The 16160-nt window shown below is 58.5% G+C and overlaps 2 protein-coding genes across 2 annotated transcripts; both read right to left on the bottom strand.

Annotated features, from left to right (window-relative positions):
* Positions 1-281: 281 nt before the first annotated feature.
* AMER1 (APC membrane recruitment protein 1) lies at positions 282-8205 on the bottom strand. The gene is made up of 2 exons (XM_041424353.1): positions 8192-8205; positions 282-7793 (listed from the first exon to the last, which is right to left on the bottom strand). The coding sequence occupies exon 2, from the start codon at positions 7707-7709 to the stop codon at positions 4503-4505; it is 3207 nt and encodes a 1068-aa protein (XP_041280287.1). The 5' UTR covers positions 7710-7793; positions 8192-8205; the 3' UTR covers positions 282-4502.
* A 3292-nt stretch (positions 8206-11497) lies between these two features.
* ASB12 (ankyrin repeat and SOCS box containing 12) lies at positions 11498-15163 on the bottom strand. Its single transcript, XM_041424351.1, has 3 exons — positions 15027-15163; positions 12352-13197; positions 11498-11690 (listed from the first exon to the last, which is right to left on the bottom strand). Exons 2-3 carry the CDS (start codon positions 13160-13162, stop codon positions 11557-11559), a joined length of 945 nt encoding a protein of 314 aa, XP_041280285.1. The 5' UTR covers positions 13163-13197; positions 15027-15163; the 3' UTR covers positions 11498-11556.
* Positions 15164-16160: the final 997 nt, after the last annotated feature.

Genomic DNA, 16160 nt, shown 5'->3' with positions numbered 1-16160 from the left:
CCACCTCAGAGCCAGGGAATCTCTGCTTCCTGCCTGGGAGCCCAGAGAGAGAAAATCTGCCTTGGAGCCTTAAAGGATGGATAATAAGCCTTCATTTAATGAGGGTTTGAGGAGCCTTATCCTGTTCCAAAGGGTCTCTGTTGCCTTCTCCCATGGAAAATTCCACCTCACTGGCAAATAACCAACAAAGAGGGAAAGAAAAAACACTAAATCAAGGATAAAATAAGCACGAAAACACCAAACCACCAGTGAAATCCAATGTTCTCTAAAAATCTGCACTTTATTCATTAGAATTCAGTGAAAGGAACATTCATTTTAAAACACAATCAATACATGAAAAACTTGAAAGGACTAGTAGCAATGAGACCAGGAAGGAAACAAAAAAACCCCAAATTCAGCCAGGAGGGTCAGCCGGGAAGAGCTGCCAGCCTGGCAGCAGGGTGGGGCAGCCAAGGACAAGGGCTAATTCATTATTTCCTTACAGCTGGGAGGCTTTTTGGGACTTGAATGTCTCACTTCACCCAAATGGAGCTTTGGGGTGACTCAATGTGGGTGAGATGAGCAGGAGGCCCCAGCTGGAGAGGAGGAAGCCCAGAATTCCAGGGCAGAGGGAATGTGGAAGGTGGGTCTGAGTGCCCCAGGAATGTTCAGTGAAAAACCTTCCCGTCCATCCCTGTGGGGAATGGGGCAAACCCAATCCAGAGAAACTTTTAAAAGCACCATTAGGTGACAAGTTATTAAGTAGAAGACAAAAAATCTCTGCAGAGCCAAATCAGTGACAATTGCCACCTCTGCTGGGGGAAAAAGGAGAGAAAAATCTGCTTTGGGCTGGATTTTAGCATTCCAGAAGCTCTCCTCTCCTTTGATCCTGAAGTTCAAGGCAGTGTCAATCCAGGGAGATGTTGTAGTGATGCAGAGCACAGGGCTGGAGCTCCCTGGAGAAGGGAATGAGGAGAAGGTGGGGAGCCCTGGTAATCCCAGGATTATTTAAGGAGCAATCCTCAGGCACCAGGGCGAAATCCCAGCCCAGCCAGGGAGCACCAAGGGGAGGAAACCTGTCCAAGAGCATTTCCATGCACCAGCCAACAGCATCTCCTGCACAGGGATTGAAGAAAAGCCCCAATTTGAGATAAAATAACATCAGCAGACAGCAGGAAAAGCCTCAGCTGAAAGCTGTGGGCTTTTTACAACACTTGAAGGGAGAAATCACCAAAATCCACACATTCAGATTAAAAACAACACTGAAAGGCAGACAGCTGAGTGCGACAGAGGAGGGTTAAGGATGTCTCAAGTGTGTGCAAAGTGTGTTTGTGAGGGGCTGGGGGGCTGGGAAGAGCCCCCAGCACATTCCCAGGGAGCAGGGTGGGATGTGGGCACGGCAGCAGCAGGAATGGCCTTTTATCCATGGGAAAAGCAAACCACGCCACTTGGAAAGACAAGACACACGAGTAAAAGAACAGTCTGTAAAATTTCCCCATGACTATAAAATGCAAAACTATACAAAAATAGAGAAAATAAACCATTTCCTTATGTGTATAAAAACAACCAAATGAAAGAAAACCCCCAAGTCCCCAGAATGCAACACAGAACCTCTTGGCAGGCTGACCCCAATGGCAGTGGTTCCATCACAGCTCCACAGCCCCTCACTTCCCTGCAAGGAACAGGTGAATTCCTCAAGTTTTTCCTAAATATCCTAAACATCCTGCTGCTCCTGACTTTTCTGACTGGTTTCTGCTTGGGAAGCCCTTTTGCATAAGAAGCCTCAGTGACCACCCCCAAATGTGAGCTCCTCAGGTAAGGCAGTGTTGGACTGACCCAGCTCCAGCCCAGCTTTGTTCCCATGGATCCCAGGTGGGGTTTTTTGGGAAGAGTGGCTCAGCAGGCAGTGAAATCCAATCCCTACTGCAGTGATGATTTACAGGCTGAATTACTGCACTAGAAATTCCAATTTCTTTGGGTTAATGGGGCAGAATCTGCCAATAATGCAGCAAATTAGTGACTAAACTGCATTAGGAAAACTCATTTGAATTCCAGAGATATTTGCCTCATTGAATTCCCATCGAATTAAGAGGAGAAACCTTTGGTATAAAGTCAGATTAGCAAACCTTGGCTGTATTGCTCCCACTGAACCTCCCCACCTCGTACCTACACCCAACCCCAGGATCCTAGGGACACCTTGGAACATTCATTTAGCACCAAGACATTCCCAGCCCTCAGCAGGACTTTGGCTGAACAAAGCTCCAGAGCCTGGAACCCCCGAGATGCCTTTGGTGAGACGCTGAAAGGAAAGGAAACAGGGATTAAACCCGGCCAGGGGCGTGAGGGGGTGACAAAGTCCCTGTGGTGTCCCCAGCAGGGTGTGCCCGTGGTTTGTGTGCTGGGAGTGGGGTGAGATGGGCACAGAGCTGGCCCCGTCCCTGCTCCAGGGAGGGACATCCCATGTTCATTAGCAGCTGTGCTAACGAGGGGAGATAACCCCCAGGGAAGGCACCTTCCCCTGGCTCACCACATTGTCCTCTCTGGGTGTGGCAGTGGCACCGAGAGCCAGGTGTGTCCCAGGAAATCCTCTCTGGTGTCCCAGGGGGATGAGGGAAAAGAACCATGGCACAGCAGGTTCCTGTGGAACTCCCTGCAGCAGGGCTGGCAGGAAAATATGGAAAAATTCAAGTTTGAGCCCATGGATGCACAGATGGATCTGCTCTGCCTCGGCAGGAAAATCACATCACACACAGAAGCTGAACCAAGCCTGGCCCTGCCTTTCCCTGCTCCTTCCCAGACATCCAAGGACAGGCCAGAAGGAACCTTTTCTCAAAAGGAATATGAAGACCTCATTTTGCTTGGGAGGGAAAAACCCATCAAACCCAAACCAGCTCCTTGTGCCTGGAAATGCAGGGATGGCAGGGAGCAGCTGATGGAGCCACATCCATGTGGAGCAGGAGAGCAGCAGGAGGGTGACCCAGCAGGGCAGGCCTCAGCAGGAAAATCGAGTCTGGCCCAAGCAGAGCCATCCCTCACTCCACAAATGTGGTAAAACTCCAAAATTCCACACTGGGATTTTTGTTTTTTTGAATGCTACAAACTCTGCTGCAAAGAAAAACTGAGAAAGGGCAATGAGGTGGGGGAAAACAAAAATCACTGGTAATGGAATTAACTCAGAACACAGAGCTTGGACAGCACAGGGAAGCAGCTTTGTGTCATGGGTTGGGGGTTTGGACCAGAGCAGAGGGGGTTTGGGATCACAGAGGGGACCAGGAGCCTGGGACAATGTCACAGGAACTCACAGGACAAAGTCTGTGCCCTCAGCCTGTGTCCCTCCTCCATGTTCCTTCAAAGAGACATAAAATCCCAAACCTCCAGCAGCTTCCAGGTTTTTTGTTCCCTCCAGACAGGAGGAGTGAAGCCCAACATAGCTGTGGCCCATCCCAAATTCCAAGGATCACAAAACTTTCCTCCTGTGGGTTTATGCAAAGAAAACAACCTTAAAATAATAAAATTAAATTAAAAAGCCACAAAGCTTCCTTTTGAGAAAGTAACATCATCTGCCACTTCACAGCTACAGGCATGATGCAAATTTAGCTTATTTCAAAGGCCTCATCCCTGTCCCCATGGCCCTGGAGAGGCCAGGAGCCCAGGACAAAGCACAGGAAAGGTTTCCACCAGGAATTCTGCACCGTGAAGACAGACCACAACAAAGAAGGGACCAACACTTTGTTCTTCAAAGGGACACCATGGACAGCACATTTCTCTGAGCAAACTGAAACTAGACCTGGAGAACATTATCAGCACGCACACAAAAGCTCCTGCTTTCCTCTGGGGCAAGGACAAATCAAATAAATAAAAACGTTGCTGCCAAGTTCCCCTTTCCAGCTGCCTTGCCCCATCCTTGCTCTGGAACAAGCAGCATCCTTCCTCCCAGCTCCCCACACTGAGCCCGGGCTGGAAGACATTCAAAGTGAGTCTGAACCAAAACATTTCACCCAGAAGAGGAAAACAGCCCCATTTCCCTCAAAACTCTGCCCAAGGCCTGTTCCCCCAGTCCCAGCCCTGCACAAACCCCAACCTGCCACACCAGCAACGGGTCCATCCCCAGCTTCTGCCAGGGGCTGCTGCTGCACTTGGTGTTGGAGAGGGCTGGAAAACCAGAAAGTGACTCAGTGGTGATGAAGGAATCCTGGAGGCAGCTCCAAGCTGCCTCCAGAGCATCCACAGGGGCAAGGCCAGGGATGGCTGCGGGAGAGGAGCATCAGCCCAGCTCAAACTCAAGTCCTCTCCAAACTGCTCCCAGTTTTCTCCCTCCCTTTGCTCCCCTTTCAGCCCTGCCCAGAGCAGACTCAGCATGGTGACATGGTGACATTCCCGCAGCCTTCTGGCTTGGTGACAGTGACATTCTTGCAGATAGCCTCGCCTAGGTTACACGGTGACATTCCTGCAGCCCCCCAGCCGGGTGACACGGTGACATTCCCGCAGCCCCCCAGCCGGGTGACACGGTGACATTCCCGCAGCTACTCAGCGTCAGTGACACTGCACACGGTGCCACGGCAGGCGCCGTGCCCCGGGGTGGCCCTGCCCTTGAGGGGCTCGGCGCAGCGCTCCGGGCTCTCGGTGTCCCCGCTGCCGTTCCCGGGATGCTGCGGCACGCCCTGGGCAATGCCCACAGGTTTGCCCCTGGCGCGGTGCTCCGGGGAGCAGGCGAAGCCCAAGCTCGGGGGCAGCTCCGCTTCTCCCAGGGGTAACAAGCGGGACAGCTTGGGGACATCCCCGTGGTACCGGAAGGAGCCGCCCGCCTCCCGGGGCCGCCTCGCCTCGGGCTGCAGCGGGAGGTTGGAGGGCCGGAGCGGGTGCCTGCTCAGCTCTGGCTCCTGGGGCCGCCTCTCCGGAGCCTCCCCGATGCCACCCCGGGAGAGAGGCAGGAAAGGGGTCACGGTGTCTGGCAGCTCCGACGGCTCCCAGACGCTCTCGACAGCGCCAGCCGGAGCGAAGTCCCAGAGCTCCATCCCGCCGGGAGCCGTGTCGGTGCCGTGCTGGAGGTGCCGCAGGCCCGGCCAGCTCAAGCCACCCTCGGGAGCCACCAGCTCACCCTCCTCCTTGCTCCTGCTCCTCCTGGCTCCAGCAGAGTCCTTCCTGCCAGCTTCGTGCCTGGCCCAGAGCCGGCAGGGCTGGGGGCCGCTCCGGGCCCCCTGCGGCTCGGCCAGCTCGAACTCCAGGCTCTCGGTGTCCAGCGAGCGGCTCCTGCGGTCCACGGAGAGCGGCGCGGGCATGGAGGGGCTCAGCCCGTGCAGGCGCAGGTGGCGGGGCAGGCTGGCCACCCCCCAGTTGCAGCTCTGGAAGGAGCCCGGGGAGAAGCCCAGGGACATTCTCTCGTCACATTCAGCCAACGACTCTTTCTGTCCGTAGCCATCATCAAAGGCCTCGGCGATGTCCTCGCCCGCGGTCAGCTCCGCGTGCTGCTCACACTCCCCTTCCCCGTCCTGCTCCACGTCCACCACGTCGAAGGTGACCATGGTGGGGAGGGCGGGGAGGTTCTGGGTGAAGGACGAGCTGGAGGCCGAGCTCCCCAGGCTCTCCGAGAGGCTGGAGAAGAGGGTCCCGCTGCTGGCGAACTCCACCAGAGCCTGCGAGAAGCTCACAGCGTGCTCGGGCTCGCTGCCCACCTGGGGCTCAGCGGGGGTGGGATCTGCTCCGCCGCCGTGCTCCTGCTCCGGCAGCCTGAACCCAGGGAACACCCCTGCCTTGGCTGGGGCCACGCTGCCGTGGATGGAGTCCCCAAACATCCCACAGTCCAGGTCTGCATCGAACCCCGCGTTGTTCTTTGTGAGCTGAATAAGGCAACTTCCGGGGGCTTTTTGGCCGTTGTAACAGTTTTCCAGACACAGAGTCCCTGGAAAATCCCTCCACTCTGGATTTTCAGCCCTAGCCACTGCAACCCCACCATTGACAGCCCGGCTTGGGGGGTGCGAGGCCACCTGCTCACTCCCAAGGCCACTCTGACTCCTGCCAATGGAGCTGGCTGCTCTGGTTTTACATTCATTGCACTGCTTTTCCCGGGGACATTTCTCCTTGCTGGAGACATCCAAGCATTTCAGGACCGGCTCCCTCTGCAGCTCCCAGTACAGCAGCTCTTTCTGAATGGCTGCAATCCCCTCTTCTTCAGTTTCCATCAGCCCTCTTTTCTGATCCATCATCTGCTGGATCAGGCTCTTCTCCGCAGGGAGGCAGAAGTCCATGAAGTAGCTGAAGATGCCCTGGCGTGGGATTTTGCCCTCGAACAGGGATTCCTCCCCATGAGAGGGGCTCATCAGGGTGTCAAACTCGTAAAGTGCATCGCCGCTGTAGCTGTCCCGGGGCAGTCGGTCCTTCTTGAGCTCCTCTCCAGTGTCATCCTCCGGCCCTGGCGTGGTAGAATCGTAATACCCTTCGTCACTGTTTGGGGCAGACTCCTGCTGGTCACTCTGGGGCGTCAGGAGGTCAACACCATCCATGGCATCCCCCACGTAGGGGTGGGCGTCGGCCTCGTGAGAGGCGTGCGTCTCCAGGCTGCTGCTGGACACCTGGGCCCCGTAGCTCCTGTCCCCCGGCACGTCGCTGTCCCACACCTGGTGCAGGTACTCCTCAGCCTCCTCAGGGATGGCCATCTCCTCGCCGCCGCCCTGGTAGGTGACGAGGCAGGAGCTGCGTTTGGCGGCGTCGCGGCTGCGCTCCACCGAGATGCTGCTCTCGGCGATATCGGGCTCGGCGATGTCGTCCCCGCAGCCCGTCAGCGAGTCGAAGCTCTTCAGAGAGGTGACGTCCCCCAGCATGAGGCTCAGCAAGTCCCCAGAGTGCAGGCAGGGAGGCTCACTGTCCATGAAGTCGGGGTGGAAGGCCAGCAGCAAACTCTCACGGTCAAACTCGGCGCAGGCGGCAGCCTCAGCCTCTGATTTTGTATCCGGAACGTCCCCGTTCCCCGGCACGGCCATCGTGTCACCCTCAGAGGTGCCTCCATCCGCTGCGGAGCCCGTGGGCTCGGTGGCCTCCCCACAGCCGGAGTCACCCCCTGAGTCCCCTGGGCCAGCCGTGGCCTCAGGGACTGGCCCTGGTTCCCTGCCCTCCACGGCCCCTCGGCTCTCCACTGCCACTCCAGGAGCATTCCCAGCCTCCTCCGTGTCCCCATTCCACTCGGGGAGCTCTGCCTTCTCACTCTCGGCAGCCTTGCTCTTCCGGTGGCGCCGGATGCTGTTGAAAAACCCTTTCAGCCCTTTCTTGGGTCTAGGGACAGAGGATTTCTCCCCGCTGGGCTTTTTGTCACACCCCTCGATACTCCCGGGGGGAGAGCCGTCCTGCTGGCCCAAATCCCCCCTGGCGCTGGTGTCCACGGCCAGCTGGGCGCTGCGGGAGCCGGGCAGGGGGCCGGGCTGCCCATCCCTGCCGCCCTCCGAGGGGCTGTCCGGCCGTGCGGCACCGCCCCTGTCACAGGCAGCGCCGCTCAGCCCGTCGTGGGTCTTGCACTTGCTGAGCCCCTTCTTGCCGCGGCCGCCGAAGAAGCTGGGCAGGGTGCAGATGCTCCGCTTGGCCCCGAACAGCTTGAAGGCCGTTTTCCTCAGCTTGCCGGGGGGCGGCTGCTGCGGCTCCGCTGCCGCCACGGAGCCGTCGGCGCTGTCGGGAGGGGCGTCCCCGCCCTCCTGCCGCCGCCGGTCCCCTCCGTCCCGCTCCTCCGGGCTGCCCGTTTCCATGGCAGCGGGCGGCCTTGGATCTAGCTGGAAGCGGCTTTGGGAGCGCGGCGCTCGGGGCGCAGGGATGGACACATCACCGCCGACCTGAGGCACAGGGAGAGGGCACAGGTGAGGACACGGCAGCGGAAGGGGCAGAGCTGAAGGCACCGGGGTCTCAGGGTGAGAGATCTCCCACCACTTCCAAAATCCAGGCACCAAAATGTTGCTTAAATGTACCAGTTCACCAGAGCAGGAAAACCACACATCTCCCTTGGCTAAAATCCCTAGGGACAGGCAGGTCTGACCCCTGCACCTCCTCGCTCCAAGCCCTGCAGCTTCCCAGATTTTTTGTCTCACCTCAAAGTGAGAGCTAGCACCTCCCAACCCCCTCCCAGCTCTCCCAGGCCTCATGCCAGGCTCCAAAGAGCATCCTGAGGGAGGCCAAACCAGGACACAGTCCTCCCTACACACGTGTCCGGGAAAAAACCACTTTGCTTACTAACCTGGCTTTTTTTAATAGAAGATTTCAGTTGTTTTTAAAATGATCTGTGCAGCCAGAGAGAATCGCCTTAAAAACACCCACTGTGAACCCCCGATCAGATTATCCCAGAAGCAGAGAGGTAGGTTTGGAATTTGAGCCTGGATTGCTGTCAGGAACAGCAGAAATAAAACAATAACAATCAAGTTTCTTTTGCAGAGGTGAGGGTGGACAAATTAAATGCAATAAAATCCTAATGTGCTCCCAAGCTGCAATGCCCCAGGCTGAGCTCTGACTGACAGGAGGCCAAGGAAACCTTCCCGAGGTGTTTAGCCAGAGATCCCAAATTGAAAATACATCCAAACGATGCTCTTTGCTCCTACAGCCCCACAGCAAATTCCTGCAACTCCAGGTTTAATTTTATTCCTCAGGTCTGGGTTGCTTTGCCTCTATATTGATCTGGCATCGCTGCCCTCAGCACGGCTGGAACTGGATGGGCTTTAAGGTCCCTCCCAACCCATTCCATGATTCTGGAATTCTGGGATTGCTGATTACCCTCACGTTCACCTGTCCCACTGGAAGCAGCAGCTGGGGCGTAGCCGGCTGGCACAGCCACCTCCCCAGCGGCAAGCTGGGCTCTTCCAGCTCTGCCAGAGCCCACCGCGAGTCCCAGGAGCCTCCAAAGCCTCTGGAGAGACCGGGACAGAGGGGCCTGGGAGAAACGCCCGCTCCTGGACGCGTGCGGGGCTGCTGGAAAATGGGGTGAAATGAGCCCAAACCTGCACCGGGACAGGGGCTGGAAAGCCGCCGGGGAAGGGCATGAGACAGAGCCAGCGTTACAAAAATTCCTTTTGGGAATCATTCCTGTCCAGCTCCACGTCAGCACCGCGGCACGGCTGCGGAGGGGAGGCTGGAGTAGGATAAAAAATGAAATAAATAAAAACGAAAGAAAGGGAAATAAAGGGCACCGAGGGCAAAGAGCCGCGACCAACAGATCATGAAAAATAAGGTTTAAAAGCCAACAAAAAGCAGCACCGTAACAATGAAATGCGGCGTTTCGCCCGCAGAGGGGACCCTCGGGGACCCCGGGCCCGCCCAGCCCCGCACGGGGCCGCTCCCCCAGGCCGGCCCTCCCCGCTCCCCCCGCCGCGCTCCCAAACTTTCGGGAGGATCCGAGGGGCGGGGCGCGGTGATTGACGGGGCGGCGGCAGGGGGGCGGGGCCTCTGCGCGAGGGCGGGAGCGGTCTCCACATCGCGCCCAAAGTAACGGGGCGGGGTCACGGTGGCGGGGCGGGGCGGCTGGGCGCGGTCCCCCGGTGTCCCCTCATGGCCGTCCCCCGGTGTCTCAGGGCCGCCACCACCGGGGGCGTCCCGGTGGCGGGGTGGGCGTGGCCTCAGGGCGGGTCCCCATGCTGGGACGCGGCGTCGTTGGCGAGTATGATTGACAAGGGGGCGTGGTCATCCCTGTTAAGGGGCGTGGTCTCGCACGGGGCGTGGCCTTGGCGCGACACCCGCGGGGCACGCGGGGTCACGGACACGGGGTGGGGGATGACATGTCCTGTCCTGTCCTGGTCTGTGACACCGGGGGGGTCAGGGATGTGACAGTGTGTGACACCGGGGGGCTCAGGGATGTGACAGTGTGTGACACCGGGGGGCTCGGGGTCAGGGATGTGACGGTGTGTGACACCGGGGGGGCGGTGACACGGCGTGTTCACCGTGGGACACCTCCCTGCGCATGCTGTGTGACCCACGGACATGTCACCCGCGCCACCGCACTTCCAGGCACCCAGTGCCACACACCTGCTCACACCCACAGTCCCACAGCACTGAGCAGCCCGGCAGGAAAGACCCCTCCCCATTTTTGGAACCCCCAAATCCCGAAAGCCCCTCACATCTCCACGTGAGGATGACAGCAAGGATGCCACGAGTGGGAATGACAGCCGGGAGTGGCAGTGTCCCCGCGGGACAGCCTCTCCCAGCCCCCATCTCCTGGTGCGCTCCTGCAGGTGGCTGGGAGGGGACAGAAGTGGCAGCAGTGTCATCATTCCCTATGGAGCCTTGTCCAGGCTGCTTCCAAGCCCTAATGCTCCCCTTGGGTGAGGCCCTATAGCCTAATTAATAGATGCTGATTAATAGATCCCACAGCCCCTGACAAGCCCATAAATCCTGCAGGGAGGTGCCTGTGTCTGGCCCAGAGCCACCCTTGGAGCTCTGAGCCCTGGGAGCACTTCCCTTTGGGATGCCACAGGGCAGGAGGGAATGAACCATGGGACACCTTCTGCCGCATCCCAAAAGCAGTGTAGAACATCCAGAGCACCACTGCTGGGTGGGCACTCAGCTGCCAAGGAGCACAGGGATTTATCCATCAGCTCCTGGCTGTGGGAAGAGCCAGGAGGGCACCTCCAGCCCCACTGGTGAGGGCAATCCCCGTGCCCAAGGCAGGAGGGATGGAGGGACACAAAGGTGGTGCTGGGATGTCCCACTCCAGCCTGGAATTCCCTGTGTGCAGCCATTCCCTCATCCCTGCCCAGCCATCCCGACATGGGGTATTTCACCGGACAGGCCACAGCAGTTTCATACCAATAACAGAACACCTTTAATCCAAACCCCAGCCCTGCCCAATCACAAAAGACCCTCAGCCACAACAGGAAGCACTTTTGAGGTGAGAAGATGATGTTTAGGGTCAGAGCTGGGGCAGGGAGAGCAGTGGGGATGCTGGGACTCTCCCAGCCCCTCCTGTGCTGCCAGCTGGGAGCACTGGGCTCTGCCCCCACTGGTGTGGGCACACACAGCCAGGACCAGCCCCAATCCTGCCCCTCCCAAAGGGAGAAGGTACTTGGGAACTTCTCTGGGAATCGTGGAATCATGAGGGACCTCAAAGCCCACCCAGTGCCACCCCTGCCATGGCAGGGACACCTTCCTCTGTGCCAGGCTGCTCCCAGACCCATCCAGCCTGGCCTTGGGCACTGCCAGGGATCCAGGGGCAGCCCCAGCTGCTCTGGGCACCCTGTGCCAGGGCCTGCCCACCCTCACAGGGAACAATTCCCATCCTCACAGCCAAGAATTCCTCCACACTCTTTCCCAGCCCCTTCTCCAACCAAGATCAGCTAAAGGTGTAAAATCCCTCAGTACAGATGGTCTGAGGCAAACCCAGGGGAACCAGATCCTGCTCTATCCTCACTTTGCTGCAAACAGGAGCTGAGGTCTCCTGTTCTCTCTCCCCCATCCCACCTTTCCACATGGGCACGGCTTTCTGGAGACACCTCGGCAGCAAAAATGAACTTGTGACCACAAATTCCCAGGGCTTCCACAGATTTCAGGGATTCACTCCTGGGGTGGGGCAGCTTTTAATTGGGGTGCTCAGAGGGGTGTCCCTGGGGCAGGCTGGGATCACGGCTGGTGCTGCAGGTATTTGGCCAGGGCTGTGGGGATCTCCAGCTCTCCGAGGGTGGCCAAGCGCCCGGGCTGCTTCAGGAGACGCCTCATGGCCAGCCGGGATTGGGACAGCAGGGATTTGGGATGAGCTGTGGAAGGAAAATCACATGGTCACCTTCAAGACACACAACCCTGCTGCCCTCCAACCCGGCATTATCAGTGGAAAGGGACATGGACTGAGCAAACCGAACAGCGTTGGGACAAAATTATCTTTAGGTTCCTTCCACCCAAATCATTCCACGATCCTATGAAAATTCCATGATTCTATGGAAACTCAATCTTTGTGCTGGGGCTATGGACTCTGGCACAAGCCCCCGTGGAAGCTGGGAATGGAGAAGAAATGTCCCATCCCCACATGGAAATAAGGCAGGATTTGAGACTTGAGTGGTACAGGAGAGCCCAAAGTGAGCAGCAGAAAGGAGAGCAAGGGTGAAAAGCAGGGGGTAACCCCACAAGTGAGGGGAAAGCCAGGCTGTGGGAATCATGGAACCACAGAAGGGTTTAGCTTGGGAAGGGAATTTAAGCTCATCTCGTTCCATGGGCAGGGACACCTTCCCCTATCCCAGGCTGCTCCAAGCCCCATCCAACCTGGCCCTGGACGCTGCCAGGGATCCAGGGGCAGCCACAGACCCACACGGCCAAGTGACGCTGCGAGGGGAACCAGACTGAAGGAAAACCCGGGTGCGGCCGTTGGGAGGAGGGAATGGAGCGGAGCCAAGCCCGTCCCAGCCCCGGGCACAGCCGGCTCACCTCTGGCCTGCAGCAGCAGCTCCAGCCCCTCGCCGCGCGGCGCCGCCCCGCCGGCGGGCACGGCGGGCAGGTACACGTTGGCCCCGAAGTCGATGAGCAGGCGGATGAAGTCGCTGCGGCAGCCGTGCCTCAGGCACGTCTCCAGCAGGGTCTTGGGCTCGCGGATCTGCGCCAGGACGCTCTGCTCGGTGCAGTTGTAGTCGGGGTCGGCGCCGTGCAGCAGCAGCAGGCGGAAGCACTCCAGGTGTCCGTAGGCGGCCGCCAGGTACAGCGGGCCCGAGCAGGCCACCGAGTTGGCCGCCCACTCGGGCAGCCGGGCCCGCACGTTGGCCTCGGCGCCGTGCTCCAGCAGCTGCCGCACGATGGCCGCGTGGCCGTCCCTGGCGGCCAGCAGCAGCGGCGAGCAGTTGTTGTAGGCGCTGCCCGCGGGGCTGGCGCCGGCCTCCAGCAGCAGCCGCACGCACTCGCCGTGCCCGTTGCTGACCGCCACGAAGAGCGGGGTCTGCGCCTTCACGTCCAGGCTGTCCACCTGGGCGCCGTGCGCCAGCAGCAGCCGCAGGCTCCGCACGCAGCCCCGGCCGGCCGCCAGGCGCAGCGGGGTGCTGGGCACGCCCCAGCCGCTCCGCCGGTTGATCAGCCTCCTGTACCTGTCCTGGGACAGCAGCCTGGCCAGCGTTTCGTGGTCGTCCTGGCACACCGCCCGGCTCAGCTCCTCGCTCTCCCCGCTGTCCTCCTCGTCATCCCTGGGCTGCAGCAGGGAGAACATCTTGTTGATGTCCATCAGGCTCATTTTGTCGGGTCTGGGCTCCATGTGCCGCTGTCATGGTAAAGGATGAGGCCGAAGATCTACAGGATGGCAGAAGCGGCACCAGCCCCGAGTTAGAACCAGTCCCTGACACCGACAGCTGCATTTTAGTGCAACTTTATACTCAACAAAAGGAAGATTCCCCAAAACATGGATCAGCATTGGAGGAGGATGATGCTGATGTGCTCATGGCCCTGGCACCGTGTGAGGAAATCCACGTGGGTGAAACACTGAGGGAACAACGGAGCTCAGTGCTGTAGTGGGTACATGGATCAGGATCCCATAAAATCATGGAATGGTTTGGGTGGAAAGGGACCTTAAAGCCCACCCCTGCCACGGCAGGGACACCTTCCCCTCTCCCAGGCTGCTCCAGCCCCAGTGTCCAGCCTGGCCTTGGGCACTGCCAGGATCCAGGGGCAGCCCCAGCTGCTCTGGGCACCCTGTGCCAGGGCTGCCCACCCTCCAGGGACCAATTCCTGCCCAATATCCATCCATCCCTGCCCTCTGACAGTGGGAGCCATTCCCTGTGTCCTGTTCCTCCACCCCTTGTCCCCAGTCCTGAGGGATGAGGTGAATGTGAAGTAGTCAGTTTGATTGGGATCAAACATCTTCCAGCATCTCCCTTCCCAAATGATGCCAGCATTCGAATCCCATCGTTTTCCTCCCTCCTGCCTACTGGAGCCCGATGATCACGGCTGCAGAGGGGTCTGGGATGTTTCTGCTGAGGGATTTGGGGGAGGAAGGGTGGAAGTGCTGAGCTGATCACACCCCGTGGCAGTGAACCCTGGCAGCTCCGCTGGGCTCTGGACACAGGATGTGGCCTCAGGAGCCGAGGGACAGCAGGGGACAGGAATGGGATGTCCCGGCTGGCACCTGAGAGCTGGAAACGCTCGGGATGGGCAGAGGAATGTCTCGGCAGCCCTTGGGGCAGCTCGGGAGCGGCAGCAGAGGCAGAGCCGGGGCTGAGCTGTCCTGGGAGGAGCCAGGGAGCTGCACGGGGCAATTAATTAGCGAAGGAGCTGCAGCAAACAGTTAATTATCTCATAAGCAAAAGGAGCAATTGGCCTCGTTGTGCACCTGAGCCCTTTGGTGCCGGGGCCGTCACAGGGACCTGTCCCACACGGGGACATGGCCACCAGCTCAGGGGGACCCCAGCAAGGCCACCAGCACAGCTGGGGACACTGGGACAAGTCTGATGGCAGCAGCAGCAAAGCTCTGCTGGGCTGCCACCTGTTAGCTCAATTTATACAGAAATGTGGAAAATTCCAACACTGCTGCTCTTCATTGCACATGCTGGTGATGAGCTCTGGAGTTTTGGGATCACCCCACCCTCATGGGCTGGGGGTTACTGCAGGTGTGAGTCAAAAAAGACAGTTGTGCTCCCAGTTAGATTCCCAAGGGAGATGGTGTGGAAAAGAGCAGCTGTAACATTTCCTGAACAAACAAGCAACACCTCCAAAGGGAGGCTCCTTGGGCTGCCTGAGAGATTCTGTGGGGAGCTGAGGGAGGCTCCTCAGCCAGGAGAGCCCAAACCAAGATTTGTGGAATCACAAATGGTTTGGTTTTGAAAGGAACTTAAAAGTTCATCTCATCCCACCCCTGCTCTGGGCAGGGACACCTTCCCCTGTCCCAGGCTGTTCCCAGCTCCAGTGTCCAGCCTGGCCTTGGGCACTGCCAGGATCCAGGGGCAGCCACAGCTGCTCTGGGCACCCTGTGCCAGGGCTGCCCACCCTCACTGTTCTGTCACCCCCTGAGCTGGCAGAAGCTGTGCAAGCACCTCAGACCCCCAAAAGAGGTTGTGACAGAGCACACATTTGTCCCTCTGGGTCCCAGTTCCCCCTCACCCTAGCAGGTCCCAGTGCTGCCTTACCTGGGTGTGGGGGATGCTCAGAGCCCCTGAGGCCAGGGGGGTGCCATGGGGAGTCCTGCCGTGGTTTAAGCCCAAATGGGCAGAGCAGGAGAGGCTCTGGCAGGGCTGGGATGACGGGGCTGTGTGCAGCTCACAGCTGAAATGCCACGGCAGGACCGGCCCGGGGCTAATTTTAGCCCCTCTGGGGTTTTATCTTACCACTTCCATTCTTGGAAAGCTCCCCCTGGGTAAATATAGAGAGGGCAGCGTGGTGGGGGGAGGCTGGGACAGGTGCTGGAGGCTGCTCGACCCCTCTGAGCACACACAAAGCTTTTTCTCTGTTGTTTCCCCACAGAAATCGCAGGGAACAGGGCGGTTTGGGGTCCCTGCCAGGGCAGCACCAGCCTCTACCTCACCTTGGCTGTTGCCAGGTGCTCCAATTCCCTCTCGACCCCGCTCCTGCCCTCCCTCCCCCTCTTCAGAGTGATACAAATGGCCATTTGTAACCTCCAAAATGATGTATTAAACACCAGAAGGACAACAGGTCCTGAAGATGGTTCAGATTTCCCACCTGAGCTGCTCTGGGCTGCACCTGCCAGAGGGAACCACAGCCAGGGTTCCTGAAGCTGAACAGGACCCAGGAAGGCAGGAAACCTCTCAGGGCAAACAAAAGGAGGGGGGAGCAGCACTGGGGCTCTTATCAAAACCTGTCAGCTGGGAAGTGCAATCCTATTTTATCCAGCTCCCTTTAAACCCTCTCCAAACTCAACAATGGAGCAGGAACAGGCTGGGGGTTTGGGGCAGCCTTATCGTGGCATGAGATAATGAGAGAGACCCAAATTACCCAGCAGGAAAATCCCCACTGCTGCAAGGAGTGGAATCAGGGTGCTCTGTGAAGTGAGTGATCTGTGCCACCACCCCATTCCTGCTTTGGAGCCTCCCCCTGGAAAGCAGGAAAATGGTCAGCATTCATTTGCTTTAGGCTTTTGGTTTCCCGCTCTAAATTCACTCCAAAATAGATTATTGCTTCACAAAGGTCAATTCCCCAAAGCCAGCAGCAGGAATGGAATTATGGAGTGTGATGTGGATGAACCCTGGAGCAGGAGAGGGGAGTCTGGGGTTATTTTTCCTGAGTGTCAAGAAGATGCAACCACA

This window comes from Onychostruthus taczanowskii, unplaced genomic scaffold (genome assembly GCF_017590055.1).
Source record: "Onychostruthus taczanowskii isolate IOZ18803 unplaced genomic scaffold, ASM1759005v1 scaffold81, whole genome shotgun sequence".
Classification (NCBI taxonomy): Eukaryota; Metazoa; Chordata; class Aves; order Passeriformes; family Passeridae; genus Onychostruthus; species Onychostruthus taczanowskii.
This window is presented reverse-complemented; position numbering and strand designations above follow the sequence as displayed.